Source organism: Plutella xylostella, chromosome 18, assembly GCF_932276165.1.
Source record: "Plutella xylostella chromosome 18, ilPluXylo3.1, whole genome shotgun sequence".
NCBI lineage: Eukaryota > Metazoa > Arthropoda > Insecta > Lepidoptera > Plutellidae > Plutella > Plutella xylostella.
This window is the reverse complement of record NC_063998.1, coordinates 7333194-7350697: the sequence shown is the minus strand read 5'-3', so window position 1 is coordinate 7350697 and position 17504 is coordinate 7333194. Positions and strand designations below refer to the sequence as shown.

The 17504-nt window shown below is 42.4% G+C and overlaps 2 protein-coding genes across 2 annotated transcripts in view; one reads left to right on the top strand and one right to left on the bottom strand.

Annotated features, from left to right (window-relative positions):
- Positions 1 to 8183, top strand: part of LOC105381722 (homeobox protein unc-42) — a 28113-nt gene extending 19930 nt beyond the window's left edge. The window contains exons 4-6 of the mRNA XM_038114120.2: positions 3567 to 3734; positions 5893 to 6034; positions 7872 to 8183. Coding sequence (XP_037970048.2) covers positions 3567 to 3734; positions 5893 to 6034; positions 7872 to 7981 — 420 coding nt within the window. The 3' untranslated portion in view covers positions 7982 to 8183. The remainder of the gene's footprint in view (positions 1 to 3566; positions 3735 to 5892; positions 6035 to 7871) is intronic.
- A 1434-nt stretch (positions 8184 to 9617) lies between these two features.
- Positions 9618 to 17504, bottom strand: part of LOC105381723 (cilia- and flagella-associated protein 61) — a 35062-nt gene continuing 27175 nt past the window's right edge. Inside the window, exons 25-33 of the mRNA XM_048627171.1 lie at positions 13987 to 14096; positions 13463 to 13531; positions 13017 to 13149; positions 12562 to 12735; positions 12057 to 12170; positions 11737 to 11859; positions 11222 to 11275; positions 11056 to 11103; positions 9618 to 10029 (exon numbers count right to left, since the gene is read on the bottom strand). Of these exons, the coding sequence (XP_048483128.1) occupies positions 9859 to 10029; positions 11056 to 11103; positions 11222 to 11275; positions 11737 to 11859; positions 12057 to 12170; positions 12562 to 12735; positions 13017 to 13149; positions 13463 to 13531; positions 13987 to 14096 (996 nt within the window). The 3' untranslated portion in view covers positions 9618 to 9858. The remainder of the gene's footprint in view (positions 10030 to 11055; positions 11104 to 11221; positions 11276 to 11736; positions 11860 to 12056; positions 12171 to 12561; positions 12736 to 13016; positions 13150 to 13462; positions 13532 to 13986; positions 14097 to 17504) is intronic.

Here is a 17504-nt window from a genome sequence, read left to right as displayed (position 1 = left end):
TACATTTGCTTCTCCTAAATTGCTGTTTCTATGCAAGTAGGGAATTTTAACGTTTCTCTAACTAAAAGGATCCAACCAAATTTTTTTTTTTTATACAAAATATTTTTTCTATGACAATATGGTTCTTAATGTAAAATATTTTTAATGTATTAACCCGCACTTGGCCAGCGTGGTGGACTAGGCCTAAACCCTTCCTTCATTGGAAGGAGACCCGTGCCCCAGCAGTGGGGACGTAAATGGGTCGTCATGATGATGATGAACATGACGTTACTTTTTATACAAAATAAAAATTATATATCAAAAATAAACTTATTCTTAAATAATTTACCTATATCAAAATCTAGTCAGAAACAGGATTTCTCATCTATATAAAAATCTAACCGAAAATGTGTTCCCAAGCGCAAAACTCTGGATCAACTTAACCGATTTTGATAATTGTTAGGTAATTATACGAAATAGAAGACCACGTTTTAAGTGAGTGACCACGAGTACCACGACCTGTTTGTATCCCATAATTTTCAGAATAAAGTATTTTAACGAAAAGCAAACCTTATAGGAAAAAGTTGGACATGAATTAAATTAACTTTTACTCTAACTTCACTTCATCATCCTCCATCGCTGAAGAGTGCAATATCTGGTATATTGCATCTATCCTGCTTTTTATGCCTCCGTAGGAAATCCATCGTTCCCTGGTACTTTGCCACTCTTCAGCGATCGTATGGTCCGTATCAATTCGTCTTATTTGAGGGTTGGATATTTAAATTTCTGTCAAGGTGCAGGATAGTCATAAATCTCATCATTAATCATCATCACGACCCATTACGTCCCCACTGCTGGGGCACGGGTCCCCTTCCAATGAAGGAATGGTTTAGGCCTAGTCTACTACGCTGGCCTAGCGCGGGTTGGTGGGCCCCAACACAAGCAATCTTGTGCTGAGAGAGTTGTCGGGTAAGTGGGCAACCCAACTGTCAGACGTTTTCAAGCCGCAGCCGCCCGAAGGCCTCTGACTAGCCTTAGCGACCTGCCGATTTTATTAATCATAATGATTACGATTATGCATCAAGATACAAGATGCTCCTGGTATATTTGCATCTGCATCCAACTCCTCAGATGGTGGTTAGGATCATTAAAAACTTTGGCAATGTGGCCATACCATCTTGAAAGTCAATCATCCATAGTAACAAGCAGATATCCTGGGTTATGTTGCAATGTTCTTCAAGATGCTTTGTATAGATCCTTCATGTTTCTTATGGCAGCCGATGGTTGTGGTCTCATTTCTGGACATAGAGTCACCCCTAGCAGCGTTTGTCCTTTTATAAATTACGTTTGATATTAAGTTCACAAAGAAAATACTCGTACGTAAGTGATTCTTTATAATGGTGGTTCTTTGGAATGGTCGTCTAGTTCGACGTTAAGTCTTCCTTGATGGTTGATCATATCCCATGTTTCTTTAGACATACCATTCATTCTTTAAGTGTTCCTTGTGCCTTATTATTTCTTCGCAAATTTTTAACAACACGTCTTTGATGCCAGACCTTTGATCTTTGAATGAGACCTCGTCCAGGCTTAGTAGATGGTATTTGTTGTCGATCTGGATACTAAGTTATCTTCTAACTTGTGGGTCCTGCAGCTTATTTACACGACACCTTTGGCAGATCTTGTGGCCTGCTCCTAAACTCCCACTATCTTCAAGCAGATTTTTCTATCGACGTAGTGGTGATCACTATTGACATCAGCAACCCTCTTATTCCTAACATCCAGAAGTGTCTCCATTTTCGACTAATCGTCTGTCGATTTGGTTCTCGGTCCGGCTGTCGGGTGAGACCTAACTCACATTGTGGTAGTCCTTTGGTGTTACCACCACTAAACATTAGCCATTAACAATCCTAAAGCATCGTCGCTTGCTTATCAAATCTAGCGTATCTTGTATGAATCTGACAGATAGTATAAAGCGAGCGACGCTGCTTATGAATTGATAATTGCTAATGTGTCTTGCCCACACTAACATAGGTGCCGATACATGGACGCTGACCAAGGAAACTGTGCACCGAATCAGGGTTGCACAGAGAACTATGGAGCGATCCATGTTAAAAGCATTTTGCTTACAGACCGTATTCCCAGCGTGGTAATTCGCCAAAAGACAAAAGTCTTCGACGTCGGTATGCAGGTCACTGAACTGAAATGGGAGTCAGCAGGACACTTGGCTCGAAGGCAAGACGGAAGGTGGACAAAGGCGGTGACAGAATGGTGGCATAGAGACTGATGAATAAGTAAACCTGATCACTTGGATCTCAATCTCAAAGTGATTTTGCGGTGAACAATATGTTACTAAAGTTTATAATAACATAATGCTTCGAGAAAAGGATGGTACGTTCTTTGCTTGACTTAGTGGGGGCACTGCCGTGCCCCATATATTATGAAATTTTTGTTTTCACTCTAGCTGACCCTTCTTACCTTTTATACCTTCCCTGGACTTCCACAAATGTTTCTAGACCAAAATCGGTTCAACCGTTCTCGAGTTCTGAGGTCTAATTATAAGTTCATTTATTCTTTAAGTCATTCATCCTAGATATAAATTGCCTTAGTTCGGCGGTTAATTCATTCTTATGGAATGTTTAAAGTAACATAAATTATTATAAAACATTATGCTGGTGTGATGGTTAAATCTCCTTGGTCTTTAAATTGTTTTTAGTTGTATTTTATTAAAATGTTAATGTCGTTTAAGCCAATTTTACCTGACTGAGATTTCAGATGCCTATGTCTTATGTCCCTTATTACAGTAAATAGAATATGTACATTCATTTTATATACAGAATTACATAGAAAACTATTTCAATTTTACGTATTTCAATTTTCAATGCCATAGCTAGAATAATTACAGAGATATGATTTTTTTTCGAAAATTTCAAACTTTAAATCGCTCTGGTGAACATTTTAAGTCATGGCGCTTCAAACATTCTGCCTTTCCACCGTCGATATGTACTATTTGTGGTTACCCGAACTCTGCATTATCTTTGCACGAAAATTTACAAAGTATACATATACATGTATAGTTGTACATTCCTAGGCTCGTCTTCTTAGCGTGTGCGTGACAAACACTAGAGCACTTTTACAGCGTATAAAACAAGTCTAGCGCGTAGGCAGGATAGGATATACAATAAAATGTAACTGGATCGTGTTTTACACACGGCGCTAATCTACAGTTCTACTGTTAGCTTCAACCTCCATATATTTAATAAATAAATAAATCTAGCTTAAGCTATCGCGTATCCAAATACTAAAATACTTCCCCGACGCAATGACATCATTACACAATACGCGCTACGCGTTAAATAAGTAAAGCGATTTTATCGATCGAACATTAATTAATTATACCAGTTTATTTGCTTACACAATAAATGCTCACGACTGTAATCCAGAAGGGATAGTCAGAGAGTCAGAGGTAACTGACAAGCGAGCCACTCACTTTTCGCTGTACATTTTTATTCACGTGATATTTTATTTACATAACTAAATACGCTATTCCTCCGTTTCTTATCCCTACATAACCCTGCGTTCCCCCACAGGTGTGGTTCCAGAACCGGCGCGCCAAGTACCGCAAGCAGGAGAAGCAGCTGCAGAAGGCGCTGGCGCCGGCCGTGCTGCCCGGCTGCAACGGCATGATGAGGAACATCCAGGGGTACCGCGGCTACCAGCCCTACCCGCACCCAAATACTATCAACCGGTACCCGCAGGTATGTGGCAACCCTAAAATAAGAGAGAGAAAGACTGCTACTGTAGGGTAGGGGCAAGGTTAGGCTTAATGGGTTATTCTAAAAGTTCTAAACATCCAGGGGTACCACAGGTGCCAGCCCTACCCGCACCCGAATACCATCAACCGGTACCCGCAGGTATGTGGCAACCCTGAGATGTTGTAAGTTTAATGTCACTGTGTGTCTGTGTATCTGTCTGTATTAGCGAAGCTTCCAAACGGGTGATCTGATTTACGTGTTGTTGTTTTATATGTACTTACTGCAGGGTATAATGTTTAGGCTTCTTGGATGTACAAAGGTGTACGGTCCTGTGCTATGCTACACTCGTATATAGATATTGTACGGCTGATAACGAAATTATAAATATACAAATACATATCAAATATACTGTTTACAGTAAAGTCTATTCCATTATGTAATTGATATTTTTGTAAAATGGCATTAGGCCCAAGCCCATTAATTTTGATGGAATTTTGGGACTAACTATAACTACCTACCTACATAGTAGAAGAGTGAGAGATACAATGCAGCTGTCGAGATTTTGTACCGCAACGGTATAACTACAAAAAATTAGTTGCTGAATGTTGCTGATCGTTGCAAATAAAGCTAAAAACCCACAAACGATATTAAACGTTTGATTCCTTCCATACCGAAATTCCCACGAATAACCTAACATTATTATTTCACCTACAGTTTATACTTACGTACGAATAACCAAAAAACACGTGGCCACAATTCGGCCGCAGATTGCACGCGCGCTAATCAAAGCCTGATTACGTACCGTAATGCGATTCCAGAGCGACCGGCCGCACAATGTCGCGACCAAAGCGATAATTATGCCGAATGAAAACATACTCACGCGAACACGCCATTACCGCTGATTGCGAATACGACTGCTATTATCATATTTACTTTGAGTTTCGCGATTCGTCATATCGGCTATTGATTGAAGTCCAATTTCTGAATGTGCTCTGCGTTCTGTTTTAAAGTAGGCATTAAGCTGCTATTGTTCCCAAATAATTGATGCATCCGTAAATCTTTTCATTGGATTTACTGGATTTTCATTCAAGGAACACACATACCTACATGGATTCTTACACGTACGTGTGTAATCGCTTATGATACGAGTCAGACTACATGATTAAAAATATTAAAAAAAGAAAGAAAACTCATAAGAATATAGATAAAAATACGGCACGGATGCCCCAAAATATTTTCCTTAACACTATCAAAATTCTTTGTTAGCTATAAGTTAGTTCACCTATTCGCGCAACAAAAACAACATACATTCATGAAAATCATGAGCACATTTATCTGCACCGCACCATTTGCCGCCGCCGCCGCCAAAAAATAAACCCCGCGGCACATTTATGAATGTCGACATTATAATGCATTTATACACATTCACGGTATGTTCGGCCGCCAGATAATTCGCCGCCATCATATTATATGCCGGTGATATCCCATTACCCATTAGCCGAAGTGTTGATTGGACCACACGATAGATACACTTAACGCGGCCTTTCATTAACATAAAACCGAACGGTTAAAAACATTAAAATATATATGTGCGTACGCTTCATGCAGCTGAAAGTTTTCAGCGGTGTAGAGGCAACTTGATAATTCAATGTTATCCCACTATGAGTTCTGATTTAGTCGAATTAATATTGTTTAAAATGTTGGTGGATGTTGTACGCAAAAACTAAAAATGTCCGTCGAATAAAGCCAGCCATGCGTTATTATCAGCGTACGAAAAATAAAGCATCAAAGTGATACTGTACATACTTACCTATTAATTATTATAATTCTCATGGTCCAGTATCTGACAAGAACCACTACCGTTGGAATTCATAAACATCATCAGCAAACTGACTGCTATAAAAATAGCTCACTGCTGGGCAATTCTTTAAACGAACATAAACCTAACCTAAACCTTGTTACGCTCATTTTAAACCAGCCCTACGTTCTATCCTGGATTTTCCTGTTTTTAATGGTAACTAAGGCCACCACAATAGCTATACAATAAAGTTTTTTTTTAAATAGCCTGCATCCCCACCGACTCTAAATACGTAAAAAGCTAGGAAGAAGAAAACTAGCTCCTATCCCCAGCAACACAACTGACCCCCTCCCTCCTCCACAGCACCACGGCAGCTACGAGGAGCTGCAGAAGGACATCTTCTCCCTGTCCCAGATGGGCGGCGGCTCGTACCCCATGCCGCAGGGCTTCTCCATGGGCCACGGCGCCAACATGAGCGCTGTGGGCATGCGCCAGGACACCATGGGTAAGTTGGTCATCACTAGTTTTAGCCCCGACGGAAAAGAGGGGTGTTGTAAGATTATGCGTCTGTGGTAGGTCCCAAATGGCTGAACCGATGGTCGATTTGTTTTTATTGGGTCATAATGTTAATGTTACCTTGAATGTTCTTGGCAAATATAGCGAATATTTTATCAAAATCGGCTTAGCCATTCAAAAGTGATGTGACTAGTGTTGAATTTCGGGGGTTTTTAACGTTGGTTAGGTACAACTAAAAATACTACAAATAACATTTAAAATAGTAGTAGCAACCTAAAACTGATATCTATCCTCCTCAAGGAACATACCTGCTCCTCTTACGACAAAATCCTCCACAGCTTCAAATTAGTCTCAAAATATGATACTATTTCATACAATAACGGTTCCCTCAACAATAAGTGATGCAAAACGACAAGGTTCCACCGCCGGTGCAGCTTCCATCAGCTTTCTATTGGATCCGTCGAGCTAATTAAAAAGTTTATAAGGACGCCTGTAATCGGCGCCTTTATAGAAATATCCCCACTTGATGAGAAAACTTGGTCTTTATCGTCCGGAAGCCGGCAGACCGGATCAAATACCGGTACTAAAATAATGCCGTGGAATTAGATTGTTTCTATACTGTACCTACTGTTCAGAGCTAGCTTGTGATTGTTGGGTAGATAATCACTTCACAAAATCTATTGAAAAATTATCTAAGGTAACTACTTATATGCGTTTATTTTACCTTACTTTGGTTGAGTACTAACCTATACACATAGATGTATGTGGACAATAATTTGCTGGCGGAGATTAATAGCGCACTACCTGTCTCCTCAAGATTCTAGATATAGGTATAGGTGTACCTGGCTAGCTATAACACATGTACGTCTGAGATTAAAGTGACCTAGATAGAGGTGACCAGTGATATTGCCCAAGACGCTTACGGCGTTTAATAAACAATTTTGCCTTAAATTTAAACGATAAACGCCCCTAAAAGGGTTTTGTCCCTTTGTGTAACGTTTCCGCACACGCATTTCTTTGAAAAAAGCGTAGCTCCGGTTTCCAATTTCGAGAGCCGCTGATAACTTTTTTCGCTCGAGCCGTCGCTTCCCGAAAAAAGCGGAGCGTGATAAAGCGAAAAATTCGTCGCCGGCCCAAGATTCCTGCGTGGTGAAAAAACCCGCAGTAATGGAGGCGAGGCATCGTACCGTAGACATTCTAATAAGAAAATTTCCAGTACATTTACGTTGCCGGGCGCCCGCGGGCGTCTTGGCAAATATCTTATTTCCTGCGGCGAGATTGCATCTTGAGAAAACGCGAGGGTGATTTGGTACCTCACTATTCGCTTCCCGACCCTCCTCTCTATACATAGCCGTGTACACATAGCGCTATGTACTGGGGCAGCGTCTTGCCACTCTACGTGAAAGCTTCTCGGATTGAAACGCCGCTGTCGGGATACACCGGCTGCACACAGGCTAATGTGTGCATTGTTAGTTAGGGAGTTTCTTTTGACTTATGTTTTGGTTAATTCTATAATCGTGGTAGGAAACGCACACATTAGATACTCACAAACCGAATTATAACTTGTAGATCATAGCGATGTTTAGAACATTGCGATGATTTCATGCTTTTATGACTTTACGTACCTATACAACTATACAACCTATACATAATTAATTAATTGGCACAAAAAGACACTCACTAATAGCGGAAACCCACATCCTACAAGCTAAGGAGACCAAATCAGTCAGAGGTTTAAGACCTATCATCATCATCATTATCATCATCATCATCATCATCATCATCAGCTCTCACCTCCCACCACTCACACACCGTCTCCCCCGCAGGAATGACAGCCGAGGACGAGTGGTACAACAAGTCGCTGTCAGCGCTGCGGATGAACAGCGGCCACCACGCGAACCTGGCGGCCGCGCCCATGCTGCAGTACCAGACTTAATCGCTGCTGCACGGCGCCGAATACTCCCCGGCGCCGCCGCACGACTACGCGCCGTAGACAAGGTAGAGCGACCACAGACAAGCTAGAGCGGCCACAGACAAGCTAGAGCGGCCACAGACAAGCTAGAGCGACCATAGACGGAGGAGTCCATGGAACAGTGGAGTCTCGAGTGCTGTGCTGCCTATGTCTACATTCTTGTAAGAGTAAGACATTATGATTCGGCCATATATCTACTCCCATACCTGCTAAAAATTTGTTTCTGTTATAACTTATAACTGAATATTCACAACTTTGGGTATACATTATTAATTTTACTAAAGCCGGATACACACTTAAATAATTCCCATTCATGAAATTCTCTATTTATGCGCGTTGTGTGCACAGTTCGTGCGCGCAAGGCGTTACAACATGAGAATTCTTCTTTCATTATAATAATTATGTGACATTACATAGCATGATACATTACAGCATTGTGTATTCGCCTTTAGAAACACGTTCAAAGGAACAAGTTTTTTTAACGAAAAATTTTTCTTTCATTATTTAATAGTATCAAGTGTCGGTCGTGCGACAAATCAGCATTAAGATCCTTAAAATTAATCAAATAGTTAATGATAAAAATACGGTTCTTCCGTGTTTAGCTAAGTACTATAATATTATAGGTACAAATAGGTTTTTAATTTATTTAAGAGAAGTGTCTTTGATGATATAAATCAATTCATCGTGTATGCTAGTTTTAACTGTACAGCCATTTTCAAATCAACTTTATCTTAAGTATGTATTTTTCTTGATACTCGTATGATTATGATTGTTGTGATGACTTGCAATTTTTGTAAGACTTTGTGATGTTGATAGCTCTTTTGCTTTCCACGAGTTATATTTTATATTGTTTTGTTATATTATTAAGTTCTCATACTACATTAAGGTAAATAGGCTCTTGTTTATACTTGAAATTCAGTTAATTCCCCAGCATTTAGGTAAGTTACTTACAGTATTATAATGTTCTAGTCACTGTCTATATGTGTTTGTTTTAAAAGCTATCATATTGCCATAGTCTTGAAGTTTGCAATAAACATGTAAATATATTCTAATTTTGCATGATACTTTAAGGTGTTACCAGCTCAACGATATAATACCATTACTAAGTACATATATTTGTCTAGTCCAGTGTTAAATTTTGGCAATTTTTTCTGATTTATGTCACAGTATCCTAGGTCGGTATATTGCGAATAATTGGTTACTTCATTTCTATAATATTCTAGTCCTAACTCAGGTTAAGTTCATGTATGTAAGCAGTATCTAGGTACGTTCACAATTACCTATCAACCATATATGGAACAATCAAGTGTATAAACGTAACAAATACAAATTACCTACATATCGATATGACCATTCAAATAGTTTTCAATAACATTTTCTGTGTTAACTTAAAAGTCTTAAAACCGATGTGACAAAGGAGACGAATTCATATCAAAGAAGACTGTTTTGAAATATGATCATCGTCGAAATGGCCACATTGTGCATTTTATGTAAATATATTCTTTAAGAAACCTTGTCTAAATAATAAACCTGTGTAAAATGGATTAAATTGTCTAAAAACGTAATATTAGAATTTTACTGACGGAACGAAAGATAAATGTTAGTTGAGACCATTATTTTATTCTAATTCAACATAAAAACCATAAACAAAAAATATATTAGCAACATGGCGTTTTCGAATAAGATAAACGCGACTTTCGTGTAAACTCCTATAGGCATAAAACTTGACAATGGCCAATAGATTGCTAAGTTTTTAAATAGCCAACTTCATAATTGCAAACTCAATGTTACAGATACTTACTTATATTTTCAGTATAAATGATACACTGCTAATTGCTATACTAAAGTCGCGGCAAGAAAGTGAGTGTCGGGTCGGGCTTGGCGTAGTGCGCGTTGGTCAAACTGTGGGCCTCCAGATATTTAGCAATTTCGGACATCACCACTCTGGAGCCATCTTCTTCCACCCAGATTTCATTCGCCGCGCTGCGAATCTTCGCATGTTGACCGCACTTCTAGAAGAAGATTAACTTTATTTGTACCTAGTAGGTAGATAGTCGCTGAGTAGCAGAAAGGAACATTATACTAATGTCGACCTTCAATATATTACTGCTTGTTTTGACAGTATACAGACATAGATTTAATGTCAACAAGCTTAAAGCTCCGTTCTGCAACTCGGTAAGTGTCAGCATAGAATAACAAGTATGGTGTCAGGTACGATCGGTACCATCTTCTTCAAGTCCACGTAATGGGTGTAAGGTAGATGGGAAAAGACGCGTGGGCAGAAAGAGGAAGTGGTGGCTCGGACGAAATGACTAATGGACAGGTATGGCCAGCGCAGAACAGCCCCCCTACTCTTGGAAGGCAATGTATTGCGTCTGTCTTGCGTTCCCAACATTTAAAAAATCATAACTTCTCTTCTCAGGCGTTTTCCAAAAAGTAAAAATACTAATATGATCAGCTAGGCGATGCCTATTTTTAGAACCTAGAAACAATAATATGATGCCCGTAATTTAGAAAAAAGAGGCCAAAAAAGGGTTTTTCGGACAAAATCTAAAATAAATTCTACACTCTGGGTACTTGGTTCTTAGCACTAGCTTTTAAAAATAGGCATAATCTTGATGAACATTTATGTATTTTTACTTTTTGTAAAATCGATTTTGAAGAGAAGTTATGATTTTTTTAATGTTGAGAGCGCAAGACATATGCAATACATTGGCTTTCAAGAGTAGGGGGGCAGAGAGGAGTTTGCCAAATAACAGTGATGAGTATGCAGAACAGGCTGACTGAATACAGTTGTGGAGGGGCACTTGAAGAAAAAGAGGTATACCTACTAAGAAACTTACATAGTGCCTTATGAACATTATCGTGTCGTTACATCTAGGAAATGTTATCAGGTAATACGTATTAACATTTAACAAGATGTAAATATTATAATGTTGGTTTCGCTTATGGAAAAAACACTATAGAAAAACTGATGTTATTATACCTATTTATATGGCTTATAATATGTACTGAAGCGATAATACTAAAAGACTTACATCAAAGCTGTCTTTCTCATCAGGCATACTCTCTGATTTGCATTCAAGCTGAAAAAAAGCAAATTATGATAGTTAATGATAAAGTGTACTTCTATATAGTGACATAGAAAAAAAATACTGTATCCTACACTACATATCCATAATTGAATTGATATTATTTTCTTACCGCAGGTGGTAACTCATCTAATATGCTCTGGAAGCGCGAAGGATTCTTCGGTTCCTGCAAGTTAATGAAAATACTGTAATATTGCGCCATCTCTTCACTGAGCTTAGAACTACCAGACTAGCTTCAACACCTACTACTGAATGAAACGTATCTAAGGATTCTACTTGAATGTTAGGACGAAACATGCATGGTTACGTAAGATAGTCGCAGACTAAATATGTAGTAATCTCATAAGTAACGATGCCAATTGAAAGACAATCAAAGTTACCGACATTACTGAAAAGTTAATTTTTAAATAAAATTATTAGAGACATGTACCTACGAAAGCATTTATAATATTGCTGCTCTCTTCGTGATTACTGCCACAGATGTCGTTACTAAGATGAGTCGGGTGTGTGGCAGTCGTGTGAAGGTACAGTAAGGGGCAGAGAAACCTGACCCCCCTCAGAAGTATTGTTACTATGAGAGGGGGGTCAGGTTCTCTGCACCTGACCGTATATTTTGTAGTCACTCACGGTAAATCGCCGTGACGAATCGCTGTGTCTATGTTCAATGGACTCGGCTCTTTTCGATTCTTCACAGCATTTCTTTCTTTCTTTTTCAATTTGCGTCATGAACATGCGTATCCTGCTGTATACCTGGCAACAAACGGCAGCTCTTTAGAGACAACTTTCAGTTACTGTAGTCATGGAGGCAGAACATTCAACAAAGCTACTTATCATACTACACCGACAAGAGCAAGGCTAATTTAAGAACACAAATGTATACGGTACAATATCTGTGCAGGTTTTTCAGTTATTTATCAACTGCATATTATTATGATACTACTACTAACAGTTTGCAGCTGGTAGCAGTTCAGATCCTCCAGCATCAGTTCGAAGCTATCCTGGTACAGCGCCGACATCCACGGCTGGGTGAAGTACGAGTAGAAGTCATCTATGCGATTTGCCTGAGAAAGGAAAACTAGGTTATTTTTACCCATCTAAGTAGGTACATTACGGAGAAATAAGGAGGGTTTAACTTTACCCTGCGAGCTCGCAACTCCTAAAAAAAATTATCTGGGAATTCCGGGATAAAAAGTAGCCTATGACACTATTAAGGTGTAAGCTGCCTAAATTTCATCAAAATCTGTGAGGTAGTTTTAGTGTGAAAAAATAACAAACATCCATGTATTCATCCATCCATACTTACAATCTTTTGCGAGTATACTACTGAAGGATGCTTATAAAAGAATTTATTGCGCCGTGAACAATTGGTATATTTCATTCGTTTAACAGGCTTATAACATTGCGCCTCCATTTCTCATGTCTACTTCATCAATCACGAACGAAACCCCTCACCTTAAATCGATACACAACATGGTGGTAGAACGCCTCGTGCCGGCCGTACAGTCGCGGCCACAGCTCCGCGGGGAAGGGCCGCCTGGAGAGACACGTCACCCCTTGTACCGCGTGCAGACAGTCCAGCTTGAGACGGAAGTAGTTGCCGTCCTTGTCTGTCTCTAGGCTGTGGCCCTGAGAGGAAATGTGTAGAGTTTTTCATGGTTTTCCTAGACAAGTCCTCGCATATAAGGGCCTTAGAAACACAACATTGTTGGGCTAGAATTCTATCATAATGGTGTTCTGGGCGGCCTACCATCTCAGAGTTGGTCTCATACTGAAATTTGTTCAGTTTTTCAGGTAAGTTTCCTGGCAACGGGAATGTCACTAACAATATTCCACCCCGTACAACTAACCATTGTTAAGAACATGCCGTCGGGCATCAGAGATATTACTTATATTAAATATTTGGATACCTGATATGGCAAAGCCATAGCCGCTTCAAAAGGTATGATAGGTCCTGGTTTCCGCACTAGCATGTAGTACAGAGGACCCGGCATCGTGGCCGATACATAGACAGGAGAATGGAACCTTGGTACAGGGTGCCAACTGGAACAATCGGTTTGCTAGTATAATTGGCTGATGACCAGCAATCATAGTCAAAATACAGAGACTGAAATTTTATGGTGATGTTGATATGATTAAATATAGATAGATACAATATTCTTTATTTGTATACACGCATAATATACTTCATAAAAGAAATCATATTTTTTTTCAATAAAAAAACCTTGATTAAGTAATAAATTATTCAAATAGCCTATCAATAAGCAAAGTTACAGGCGGATATACTCTTTATTATTGTTTATTTATTGGAGGTACACGATGTTTAAAAAATATCTAGCCAAATGTCAGCACTAACCATTGTAAACCTCGAGACTGATTTGGGTCACTCGGCAGTTTATTGACACTAAAGTGAGAACTTAAAAACCTGAAACGAACACTTTCAATAAGGATCATACCGTTTTTTTTTTAAGTATGGACCAATAAAATCGTTTCTACTAACGATATCTGAGTCTTGTTACTTGAATAAATGAATTTAATTATTATTAAAAAAAACACGCACACACGCCTTGTACTAATGTACTCCCTTGCGGGGTAGGCAGAGGTGCATTGCTGCACCCACTTTTCGCCAGAGTGTTATGTTAGTCCCAATGTTATAGGGGGCGGGCCTATTGCCATTTTACGGGCACATCCAAGACCTGAGAACAAATATCTGTGTTTAAACAAATATCAGCCCCAGCCGGGAATCGAACCCGGGACCATCGGCTCAGTATAGTCAGGGTCACTAACCACTACGCCATTCGGTCGTCTAATTATTATTAATAAGGTTTTATATGTAAATTGTGCTACAATACTGAAATACTGAACAGTGCTTATAATTACAAAATTAAACTGGAGCTGTATCCAGCGATGACTGAACTGCTTCTGTGCATGTCGCTGTCCTCATTCGTCAAAACGAAAGGATCTAATCTCCTCAGGAGTAGCTTCGCCAACTGAAACGATATATTATTTTACACACATAGTATTTTATTTGTAACACGTGTATTCTAATTATTCCATCCAAAGTTATAGTTTAATGAATACAAAAATCACGAGAGAGCCTAAAGCATCCTTTATAAACATAATATGATTATTTCAATCAAGTAATTAAAAAAACTATGGTAAAAGCACGTAAAAGGTAAACTTTGACTCGTGAAGGATTTGAACCTCCGCCCTCCGATGTTCAAGAATATTTGTATATCGGCGCTCTAACCTACTGAGCTAACGAGTCGTCGAGCAAGACTGTGAATATCGGGTTCCCTATACACTTAGTGACGTCACCAGCCATGCGTCAGCTTTTACATTTCTGTGCTAGTGGAGTGTTGACGTCATATTATTGGCAAAGAAACGGGGGTGTTTTGTATCATGTTTTTATCAAAGCAGTAGATGTGATGGGCCACCTGTTGAATCTACCGGTACGGAGCACATAAATAACCAGTAGGTCCGACAGAACCATAATCTAATCAATACCGTTATCGTATCACGCTATCAGTCAATTACATTAAGTATTTATAAACAGTACTAACACCTTATAGGTGTATACCTATAACTCAAAACAGTTTATAGCTATTGTTCGGGACAAGAATAATAGTTTTGACTCTTGTTATTTGTTAATAAATAAATATGTATCTGGAAGTGAGGAAACTAGCGCCATCTAGTAGGAAGTAGCGTAACTATGTAGTTCATCTAGTGGACAACAGATGGCAGCACGCAATTAGAATGTTCTACTAAGAAGTAGAACATTAAGTCGTTTCTAGAGCGTTCTGGAATACTCTATCTTCCGTAGAGAATGGTATAAAAGGCGACCCTCGCGCCTCACAGTAATTCAGTTAAAAAGCAAACAGCGAAGAAAGAACAAGAAGAAGAACAAGCAAGCAACAGCTCTAGCTCTCTCATTTCCTGCCGGTGATCGCAACGAAGCTTTTTCATTCCTCTTCCGCTGCCGTGAAGAAGGAATACCCCCGCAAATTTGGTCATTCGGAGCCGGATACTTCGTCGTTGCAGGAAGTCGGATCAAGAATGCCGATCACCACGAGAGCCGCCGCCGTCGCCGCTGCCGCCGCCGAAGCCGCTGTCGCCGCCGAAGCCGCTGCCGCTGCCGACGCCGCTGTCGGTGCCACCGCCGACGCCGCTGTCGCTGCCGCTATCGAGGCCGCTGACGATGCCGCTGGGCCTGCCGCTGCCGGTGCCGCCGCCGCTTCTGTCTCCGCCACGCCCACAGAAACCTCTTCCGCTGCCGTGAAGAAGGCCGGAGCAGAAGCTCTCACCACCGCTGCTGCCGTGTCACAGAAACCCCAGCCCGTCGCCGCGTCGTCACAGAAGTGCAAGTCGAAGAGTAGCAAGTCTGCGCGTGCGCTGCGAATAGCTCGAGCCAAGGAAGAGATGCTGAAAATACAACTCGAGCTCGCCGCCGCACGCATCGCCGTCTTGGAAGCAGAAAGTAGTGAAGACGAAGATGAAGAGCAGTCGGAACACGCGACTGAAAGTTGGAACAAAGTGGAAGAGTGGCTGAAACAAACGGGAGTGCCACCACAGCTACAAGCTCCGCCGCCCGCACCCTGCGCCCCCGCCGGTGTCGCCCCCGTTGCTGCCGCCCCTGTCGTCGTCGCCGCCGCGGCCGCCCCCGTCGTCGTCGCAGCCGCCACTGCCGCCGCGCCTGCACACGCCGCCCCCGTCGCCGCGGCCGCCCCCGTCGTCGCAGCCGCCACTGTCGCCGCGCCCGCACACGCCGCCCCCGTCGCCGCGGCCGCCCCCGATGCAGCCGCCACCACCGCCGCGCCTGCACACGCCGCCCCCGTCGCCGCGGCCGTCCCCGATGCAGCCGCCACCGCCGCCGCGCCTGCACACGCCGCCCCCGTCGCCGCGGCCGCCCCCGATGCAGCCGCCACCGCCGCCGCGCCTGCACACGCCGCCGCCGCGGCCTACCCGACTGACGCCGTGCTGCCGCTTCACTCATCGTACCCACAAGCGGGTACCTACTACGAAGCCCTACAGTCAAGAAGCCAACCGCAACAGTACGTCCCAGCCGCAGCGAGTCAGCAACAGAAAATCAACCTCTCCGAGCTGGCATCTGCAATAGCGCTAGCCGCGCAGGCCGGGCAGAGGGCTGCACCGCGCTACCACACGGAGCTGCCTATATTCGCCGGCTCACATCACGAGTGGCTGTCGTTCCGTGCGAGCTTCTATGAAACAGCCGATAGCTTCACCGAGACAGACAACGTGGCAAGACTACGACGAAGCCTGAGAGGAAGAGCCAAGGAAGCAGTCGAGAACCTTCTGATATTGAACGCACGCGCCACAGACATCATGCGCGCCCTGGAGTCTCGCTTCGGCCGCCCCGACTCCATCGCCATGTCCGAACTCGACCGCCTGCGTGCACTGCCGCGCCTCACGGACAACCCACGCGATGTCTGCGTGTTTGCCAGCCGCGTGCTCAACGTCGTCGCCAGTTTGCGGGCGCTCGACCGCACACATTACCTCTACAGCCCAGAAGCCACGAAAATCACGATAGAGAAGCTGACGCCTGCCATACGCTACCGATGGTTCGACTACGCCGCCACTCAGACTACAGAAGAGCCGGACCTACTGAAGCTCTCCAGATTTCTACAGAGAGAAGCCGACCTCTGCGGGCCCTACGCACAGCCAGAGACAGAACCCACAGAGCACAGTCAAAACAGAATGCAGAGAGCTTACACCACAGCGGCCACAGCCATAGAAAAAATAGTAAAATGCCGCCACTGCGCCACAGAAGGACATCACATCAATAAATGCCCGAAGTTTTCAGAAACAGATGTGAACTCGCGATGGGAAATAGCCAAATCACAGAGGCTATGTTTCCGATGCCTTCGCTACAAGAGTAAAACCCACAGTTGCAAGCGAAACCGCTGCGGAGAAGATGGCTGCAATCACTTCCATCATAGATTGCTGCACTTCACAAGATCAACGGTCACAGCAACAGAAACCGCACCGAAAACAAAGAACAGCGAAACAGTATCGTCGGTGTGGTCGCCGCGAAAAACACACGCGTACCTGAAGATAATACCTATCAAGATCGTCGGACCGGCGGGAGAAGTACACACGCACGCTCTGCTCGACGATGGCTCTACCGTCACGCTCATAGACGCGGCCATAGCGAAACAGGCGGGCCTCACGGGCCCCATCGAGCCGCTCAACATAGCCGCCATCGCCGACACCAAGATGAAAGCCTGCTATTCTCGCCGCGTCAAAGTGACTCTACAGGGAGAACGCGCACAGTATACGATACAGGCGCGGACCATCGACAATATTCGACTCTCCGCACAGACGGTGAAAAATGAATATCTTCGGAGTTGTGCTCATCTGCGTGACATCGCACAGCACCT